Source organism: Brassica napus, chromosome C9 (assembly GCF_020379485.1).
Source record: "Brassica napus cultivar Da-Ae chromosome C9, Da-Ae, whole genome shotgun sequence".
In the NCBI taxonomy this organism is placed as follows: domain Eukaryota; kingdom Viridiplantae; phylum Streptophyta; class Magnoliopsida; order Brassicales; family Brassicaceae; genus Brassica; species Brassica napus.
In genome coordinates, this window is record NC_063452.1 from 27,256,257 (window position 1) to 27,265,601 (window position 9,345).

The 9,345-nt window shown below is 33.7% G+C and overlaps 1 protein-coding gene across 2 annotated transcripts; it reads right to left on the reverse strand.

The window, feature by feature from the left end:
• Window positions 1-640: 640 nt before the first annotated feature.
• Window positions 641-8,594, reverse strand: LOC106364483 (putative cysteine-rich receptor-like protein kinase 39). Of its 2 annotated transcripts, XM_022711361.2 has the most exons (7): window positions 6,965-8,594; window positions 6,768-6,887; window positions 6,345-6,472; window positions 6,051-6,261; window positions 5,734-5,971; window positions 5,517-5,655; window positions 641-5,422 (listed from the first exon to the last, which is right to left on the reverse strand). In XM_022711361.2, the coding sequence occupies exons 1-7, from the start codon at window positions 7,815-7,817 to the stop codon at window positions 5,141-5,143; spliced, it is 1,971 nt and encodes a 656-aa protein (XP_022567082.1). In that variant the 5' UTR covers window positions 7,818-8,594; the 3' UTR covers window positions 641-5,140. The 2 variants fall into 2 exon arrangements, with proteins under 2 accessions (XP_022567082.1, XP_048624258.1); XM_048768301.1 differs by lacking the exon at window positions 6,768-6,887.
• Between the last annotated feature and the right edge of the window lie 751 nt (window positions 8,595-9,345).

A 9,345-nucleotide genomic window follows, 5' to 3' on the forward strand; every position in this document is an offset into this window, starting at 1 on the left:
AAAATGTGATTTTATTTTCAAAAAGTTATTGTTTTAGAGGAAAAAAATGATTCCTTTATTTTAAGATATAAATAGGGATATACTCGCAGCAAAAGAAAACATGAATATACTGGAGTAGATTTTTCTTTAAAACATGTTGAAAATAGAAACATGGCAATTCTCCATAATAGTCATTTTAAAGTTTTTGTCTCCAAAATAGCACTAGAAGGAGAAAGTCACAAAAATGACATTTATTAATAAACAAAATATCCATAATGCCCCCAGTTAATAATACAACTAACAAATAAAAAAAGAAAAGAAAATGATTCTTCTTCTCTATCGACAACGTTACAAATAATCACCTCCTCCGGCGACGAGCTATTGATAATCTCCGGCGACGAACGTAACGGGCTGTGTATCGGTATGTTTTAATCATTATTATCAATGTTTTATGAAGAAAAATTCAATTTTACTTAGGGTTTTCGACTTGAAATTTGGGGGTTTCAGTTTGTTGTTCTTCAGTTAACACATTTGAACTTGTTTTGTTGTTTGAATCAAACAGAAAAGGCAGAATCAGAATCGCAAAGAAAAAATTTCAGGAAGCTTTATTTACAAAAAAATTTGGTTTACGGAAGAAGACGAGTTTGTGACTTTGCTTTTGGTAAGCGATTTTGAATGTTTTATGTTCATATTTCTTCTCTTATCAAGCTTTATTTATTTCATATTCAGATTTTTGACAGTGCTCATGTGGAGTGTTGAGGAATCCCGTAGGTGTTGAAGAGATCAAGAGGTATATGATTGAAGAAGATGATACGAAGACAACTTTCATTAAGCTTATTGGATCGAAGGAAGAGATTGTTCAGGTAAATTCTATTGATCTTTTGTTAGGTATGTGTTTTAAAGATGAACAGAAACGTGAGGTCTTTGTTAGAAAAGGAGGAATCCAGGAGCTAGTGAGTGTATTATCAGATCCCAATCTGTTGTCCTCTTCCAAATCTAAGGAGACAGCGTTAAGGGCAATCGATAACTTATGTTTCAGGTCGCCCGGTTGTTTGAATGCATTGATGAGTTGCAAGTTCTTGGATCCTTTGATGTATCTTCTAAGCAACGGGAGATCTCCGTTCAAGAATCAGCCTTGAAGGTTACGTCTAGGCTCTGTAGCTTACCAGAAGAGGTTAAGAGATAATGGGAGACACTGGCTTTATGCCTGAGTTAGTTAAGTTTCTTGACGCTGGCTTTGAAAACTGTGTGTGAGGTGAGCCAGAAGAATTATTTTGTGTTCCTCAGTATGACTGTGATGAGTTTGCTTCTGAAAACTTGTGATGTTTTAAGCTTAGCTTTCTCAAACAACAGATTGATTTTGATTTTTCCTTTAGATTTCACTTTTATATCCTTGCTGGCATATTCATTTGTTGTTTGTTCGCATCTATTGAATGTTTAGGGGAGGGGATCTTTATAGTTAAGTTGGGTGATATGATAATGTTTGAAAATTGTGTGTGTGAAATGAGCCAGAAGAGTTTGCTTGTGTTCGTGAGTGTGACTGAGATGAATTTGTTTGGGAAAACTTTTGAGATTTTTTCTTTTGGTTTTAGGAAGACGTTTCATAGTTTTAGGATAGCTTTCCAGAAACTTTGATACTACTTGAAAAAAATTTTTGGTTTGGTTTACGCAAGACAGGGACACAATGGGAGTTTCAATACCTTAATTACTAGCTCTGCCTGAGCTCAAGTATCCAATTGGATCAGAGCCAAAGTGATTGAAGAACATGACCAATTTTGGTTTGGATCATCGCCTCCTCTCAACGTCAACGTCATCGGAAAAAAATCAAATGCTGAAGCGACGAGCACCGATCAAAAGTTTTGTTCTTCGCTCTCTGAATCTGAGATCTACATAACTTCTCTCATTTGGAATAAACTTTAAACACCTTATGGTCACAAATAAAGTTTATTCCAGAAGAAAAAGAAGTAGCTGGAGAGTCTAATACTGTTATTCCCGTTTGATTTTTTCTTGGAGACAAGTTCGGATAAATCTTTGAAATTTAAAAAAACCTTTTTTCTTTCTGCTCTCAAAATTCAGACCTTAATGACATTTGGTTTATAACTTGTCTCCATTTATTTTTGAGACATGTTATTAAGTTGCATGACATTTCGTATACAATAATGCACTTTTGCTGTGTGAATGAATAAAAATATGGTATCATTATAAAACACACGTGTTATCTAGGATAGCTTGTGGAATTTTCAGGATAGGTTTCCAAAAAAAAATCGTGTAGGGAATGTTAGACGGTCCTTGTTCAGGATGGTCATTCTGAATTGGAACTTAATCGTCCAAAACAACATAATCAAAATCTAGAAAAAATTCATTGGCTATAGAAATCACCTAATGGAGGTCATTATCTACAAAACATGGAACACATATCAAACACAAAACATGAAAATAGGATAGCTTAAAGCATTTTCAATAATTATATCAAAAAAGTGTTAAATGTGGTATCATTATAAAACACACATGTTATCTAGGATAACTTGTGGAACTTTCAGGATGGGCTTCCAGAAAAATAAAATGAGTGTGTTTTCTTGCATAAGTATGTTTTCGAAGAGAATCAAAAGCGTGTAAAGAATGTTAGACAGTCCTTGTTCAGGATAGCTATCCTGAATTGAAACTTAATCGTCCAAAACAACAAAAAACAAAACAACATAATCAAAATCTATAAAAAAAATTCATTGGCTATAGAAATCACCAAATAGAGGTTATTGTCTACAAAACAGAGAACATGGAAATATGATAGCTTGAAGCATTTTCAGTAATAATATCAAGAAAGTGTTAAATGTGGTATCATTCTAAAACACACTGTTATCTAGGATAGCTTGTGAAACTTTCAAGATGGGCTTCTAGAAAAATAAAATGAGTGTATTTTCTTGCATAAGTATGTTTTCGAAGAGAATCAAAAGCGTGTAAGGAATGTTAGATAGTCCTTGTTCAGGACGGCTATCCTGAATTGGAACTTAATCGTCCAAAAAAATAAAAAACAAAACAACATAATCAAAATCTATAAAAAAATCATTGGCTATAGAAATCACCAAATAGAGGTCATTGTCTACAAAACAGAGAACATAGAAATAGAATAGCTTGAAGCATTTTCAGTAATTATATCAAGAAAGTGTTAAATGTGGTATCATTATAAAACACCAACAAATTGCTACATTACAGAGATCACGATCTTAAAGTGTCATAAAGGTAACAAGAGAAGAAAAAAAGTATTGAAAAGAAAAAGACTAAAAATACGATGGAGTTTAACAGATGCAAAGACAAAAGCTATATGAACTAAATCCACAAGCTTATTGCATACTATAAAGCTGGTCCGAATAGAGTTGTTGGTATGGAACTTACTCATCCTTATACTGTTGGATTTCACCTTAACGAAAGTCTCCGGATGGGAAAAATTTCACGATAGGGATTGTAGGCGGATCAGTCTGCTGGGGTTTTTTCCTGCAAAGATAAGCAAGAGACTGATCAGTAAAGCAAACAACCAAAAGTGGCAAATCAAATTAAAAAAAAAGACGTAGAAAAAACATTACTTACTTGCTTTTATTCTTGTTTTTCTTCTTCTTTGTAGTTGAAGTCTCAGCTTAAAACAAACAAGAAGTAACTTATTAATCAACCATACACTCATGAACTCATCCATTCTCAATCTAAACCATAAGGCTATACTTTAAGTCTTAGAAAGCTATCAATAATCTAAACATTTAAAAACACCAATTTTCTACAATCTAATTAATCAGTAACACAGAGAGATATCAAAAAGATTTTTTTTTCTTAATGGGTGATTGAATTAGAGACGCAAAAGAGCTCAAAACTGTGTGATCAGTCAGAACACTAAGAAAAAAATATTCACCTTTGCTTCCTTCTTCTTCTTCGTCGTTGTCCTCTTTTTCATTCTCTGTAATCTCGAGTTTCTTCGAAAGTTTAGACTCCAATGACTGTATGGTTCCATATCCACATTAGACACATCTGGATTATAGAGTGCCTCGGATGCAGTACCTGGTTTTGTAACCATTTTCACAATTGACTTTTCACACAGAAATCAAACACGTTTAGCTCAATTACAGAGAGATGGCGAAGATGATTACAGCGGAGATGATTACGGCGGAGATGAACGACGCCGGAGACGATCGACGCCTGAGACGATGATGGACGATGCCGGAGATGATGATGGCCGAGATGATTTATGCTGGAGATGATTGACGCCGGAGAAGAGACGAGCTGTCGTCGTGCATAAGAAGCATAAGAGTAAATGATCCTCTTTAATGAAACCTATTTTTGTCACTTTGGACCTTGAGCGCTAGTTTGGAAACAAAAACTTGGTTTGGGACTATCTAGGCCATTTTCTCATAGAAACATATTGAAAATGATCTTAGAGAGAATCTTTTATGCTAGAGAATCTCCTCAATTCTCCATGGCTTAAATAGGAAACAATTTCACTAACTAAAAACTCTTCATCTCTTTTATTGCAGAAACAAAGTTTAGCCATATTAGTAAAAAAAAAAAAGCTTAGCCATAATTATATGTTTAACTATTGCCAGAAGTAACACCTCATTCCATATCTCCTTGCCCTGAACTTCTTGTTAATCTTGTACACATTCAAATTCACTTAGGCCAAGTTTCTTTTCATGAGAGAGGTCAGGGATATTAAATTCATTCTGAATCAAAAATTATGACATAAATTAACCATTATTTGGACTATAGGACTCTGGACACTGAAGTCAAAGTTGTGTTTGGATCGACTAAAAATTCAAATTTTCCTTTGAACTCTTTATTTAGTTCAGAGCGTTTAATCTTTCCTCTTTTGAAAATATCTTTTCCTCCTCTTGAGTGGTGGCTACTTACAGACTACATTGCAATAATATTATTAAAGGAAACTCTAGACCTATCTTCGTTTTCTCTCAACTCTGTCTTTCTTCTTCATACATCAAATAAATCAAAGAAGAAAACAAAGCACTGAGCAAATGAAAAAGAGCAACAATCAATGAACAAAACAAACATATGAATCAAATAAGCAAGTAATATATTCTCTGTTTCTAGAACTTGTGATTGTATCTACTTGTAATAAGAATATTTTGTACTACCTTATAAACAACATACTGATTAATAAATTTATAAGTCAACGAGAACTCAACTCCGTGCAGACATTGCTGATTGACATTATCCCATCTTCAGATTGGGATTGTTTACTTGTGAAAGCAGGAGCCTTAGGTAAAGGAACTTTAATTGTCTCACTGCCAAGCCAAACTATTACAGAGCTCATTGTTGGTCTCTTTGATGCATTTTCTTGGACACACAATAAACCAATCTGGATCAACTTAATGATCTCGTTACTCGGATTCTCTACCAAGAAAGGATCAATTATGATTTCAGGCCTTCCTTCAACCCATCTCTTCCATGCCTAAACCACATAAAATAAAAGATATGTTCTTACTTTCTCTACATATGTTAGAAGATACAAACCAAGAAGACTACTGCTATGTGAAGAAACTTACAAAAGCTGCAATTCCTTCTCCTTCAAAGCTCTTGTTTCTTTCACCACTTATTATCTCTAGAAGCATAACACCAAAGCTATATACATCAGATTTAGCTGAGATTTGCCCATGATTAACGTATTCAGGAGCCATATATCCACTGCATATATTCAACTTATAACTTTAATTAATTATGAGCATATTTATTTGTTTTAAAGATTGATTAATATGTTCTTACCGGGTACCAGCTATTCGTCTTGTTTCAGCTCGAGTCTCGTCAGTGTTGAACAATCTAGCTGTCCCAAAGTCTGCAACTTTAGGGTTCATCTCAGCATCTAAAAGGATGTTGCTTGCCTTCAAGTCTCTATGAATAATCTTCAGCTGAGAGTCTTCATGGAGATAAAGAAAGCCTCTAGCAATGCCTTCTATAATTTTGCACCTCACCTCCCATGTAAGAAACGAACGCTTCTCTTCATCTGCAGAGTTCAAAGAAATATTGTATTGCTAAATGTTTCTATAACTATCCAAAATGGTGGCTGTCTTTTTATGGCTCACCAAAGATAAAGTGATCAAGACTTGAGTTGGGGACAAACTCATAGACAAGAACCTCCTCGTCCCCTTCATTACAGAACCCAAGAAGCTTAACCAGATTCCTATGTTGGAGTCTTGTCAAGAGTGAAACCTCATTCTTAAACTCCATGTCTCCTTGCCCTGAACCTTTTGTTAATCTCTTCACAGCTATCTCTTGGCCATTTGGCAATATCCCCTGAAACCAGTTCTCAAGACCTATTAAAGACCAAGATTTGATAGAGAACTCATAATTATAGGAAAACAAAGAGTTATTGCTACCTTATAGACCGTACCAAATCCACCTTGGCCAAGCGTATTATCAGACGAGAAGTCATTGGTTGCCATTAAGATCATTCCCAGATCAAACCGTAACATAAGTTGACCATCAGAGTACTCTGCAGTACCAACTAAAAATAAAAACAAGTCTTAGGGCGTTTGCATTGGGAGGTTCTCATGAGGTGTTCTCACCGTTAAACAAAAATCAAACTAACAACAAGTGAAGAAAGAAAATATAATAGTTTTCATTAAAAAAAAGAATATAATAGAGTTCTCAAAGAAGAGCTTTTGGAAAACTCTTTAGAACACCAAATTTGTGTTCCAGAAAAAAGACCACCAAATACCACTTGTCAACTCTCAATTAATTTAATTTTATTTCAAGATTAATATTAAAATTTCAGCTAAATTAGATTATAATACTAAAACCATTTTTGTTTTTGAATTGTCTCCTCCGAGTATAGAGTTTGATGAGTCCAATAAACACTAAAATGTTAATCAAAGCAGGAACAACTATCGAGATAATTCCACCATTCCCAATGCTTCTTTCTGCAAATTATAACTAGTTTCTTTTGTTATAATCTTATCATTTTACAGATTGTAAAATTCTGTCTCTTTTGTTTTACCTTTATTGCCTTTTATAGAACTGTCCTTTGAAGGTGGCTGAGCCTGACCTTGACCTCCAGGAAGTACAGGAACTCTTGTTATATTATCAAAAGCACCATGGAAAGCATATAGATCCCACCTGAAAACACCGCTCGGACGACTAACCTCGCCGCCTTGTCTTCCCCAAAACTGTTTTTTAAAATATGTCCCGCTTTTTTCCAAACATATCTTGCAGTCTTGAGAAGTTATGTCAGGCGTGCATTGCATCAGCATGTATACATTTGGAAACTCCGTGAACTCGGCTTCTACAGCACTATAGTACTGAAGTACGGATATATTTTTAGCTTCCGTGGCAGCCTGGACTGTCCGGTTAACCGTTGCTTCCCACTGTTTACTGAAAAGGGTCATGTCCTTGGATGGCTCGATAGTAAGTGGACTTGGGTATATGGCAGCAGGTACAAGCTGGAAGTTCTTGAAAGTTGACTGGTTTGAGGTACGTACAAGACAAGAAACATGGTCTCCATCGCCATTGTCCCAATGGAACGAATTCATTCGGTTCGGGCAACTCGTTTGTATCTCTTGAGTCACTTTTTCGACACAACTGATACAAGCTTGTTGCTCATAGCCTCTTGCGCAGAGGACAAGAGCGTGAACTCTGTTGGGATTCTTGCCGAGTGAGGCGTTGTAGAATCCACCGTTGGCGACTACTTTTGAAGCAAGAGTAGAGAAGAGACTTTGACGATTCTGAAAGTAGCTGCTGTTACCGTTTAAGAATATTCCAGAACACCCAAGGGCGTGAACTTGTTCGAGGTCTTGAAGGACAAGAAGAAGAGAAGAGGCGAGGACGATAATCAAAGAAAAATATTTCACCATTTTTTAATGTAAGATAACTTTAATTTGTTTTTCTTGTACTTCTTCGTTATTGTTAAGAAGGAATCAATTTTAGACCTTTGTTATTCTTATTATGGGGGAGATGAGAAAATGTGTATTGCTTGACTTCCAAAGACTGAGAAAATGTGTATTGGTTGATTTTCAAAGATGGAAAGAATGCCCACGCGAAATTTCGAGGAAGAGTGCAGATTTAAAGTATTAGTTTTAAGTCAACTTAGAAAGAAAACACAAACAAAATTCCATAAATCAGTAAACACTATCGCTTTATCAGTTAAATAACATAAAAATGAATAAGATATGGTATTCCGCCATCCCTTTTCTGTATTTACCGTAAATAAAACGTTCATGTTTATGCGTGGGCTTGAATGTATATATACAATAATTAGGAGGAATTCTTAATAAGTTTCAGTTTGGTGTAGAACGTATATGTGACGCATTATTATGAAAACGACTATGATGCAGGTTTATGGAGTTAATTTGAAGATGTAGTTTTTTGAGGGTATATGCGTGTTGCTGAAGAAGCTGAGGTATGTTGGAGTTTGTCTATTGTGATATATGTGGGATAGTTGAGTTTGGAAAAGAAAAAGGGAATATATTTAAAGACAAATGAATGTTTTCCATTAATAAAAAAAATTGTTTGAAAAGGAATTTTGTCATTATATATATATATATTTTTTTTTTGCTTAAACTGTATTTGAAAAATTTAGAGAACAAGTTCTGGTTGGGTATATATATAAAATACTAGGATAAGACATATTGTTTATATGAAAATTATTAAAGAAATATTGTAACGAAAAAAAAATTATATTATTGATTGAATTAATATATTTGGCCCTTAAACAATTTTTTAAAAACTTTTTGTTAATTACATAATTTGTTTACTAATGAACTGATCTCATTTTTAAAAATATTTTAGGCCAAAAAATTATTTATCGCATAAAAACCTAACGTTTAGGCCGAAGAATCTCATGTCTACTATTTGGTTACAATGAAACTATGTCAGCTCGGTTTTATATCATGATTTAGCAATTTAAAAGTTAATTATGGTTATGAGAAGTTTACGTTCACGTGTCAATCCATTCTATCTTTGATATTTTTTTCATTTTTGTGTCATTTTGGTTATTGTTTGATATAAATATTGATTTTTGAGTTTATTCTCATTTATTTCTTTTATTTTGGCCTGAGATTTAGAAAATGGTTAAGATTCAAAATTATTAAAGAGATACGTTAAGATTTGCGCCTTGTGCAGAATAAATATTTATTTTATATTTTTCTGCATATTATGAAATAATAAAATAATAATTATATATTAAATAACTAAGTAATTAATTACTATTATGTAATAAATTGGCTTGCACATATAAATCAAATGACCGCCCTTGTTTATTCGCAACCATTTTAGAATAAATAAATCAAAACAATCAATCTTATCTATCGTATATGATATATAATTAAATTTAAACGATATGAAGTATATATGTATATAAACATAAACACCTATTAAAATAAA

Excerpts from the sequence above, each read along its gene's own strand:
- LOC106364483 (XM_022711361.2), bottom strand. The coding sequence starts at position 7,817 with ATGGTGAAATATTTTTCTTTGATTATCGTCCTCGCCTCTTCTCTTCTT. Across the intron at positions 5,972-6,050 it reads TCTTGATCACTTTATCTTTG|ATGAAGAGAAGCGTTCGTTT; the intron begins GTGAGCCATAAA and ends TGAACTCTGCAG. Across the intron at positions 5,423-5,516 it reads GAGAAGGAATTGCAGCTTTT|GCATGGAAGAGATGGGTTGA; the intron begins GTAAGTTTCTTC and ends TATGTGGTTTAG.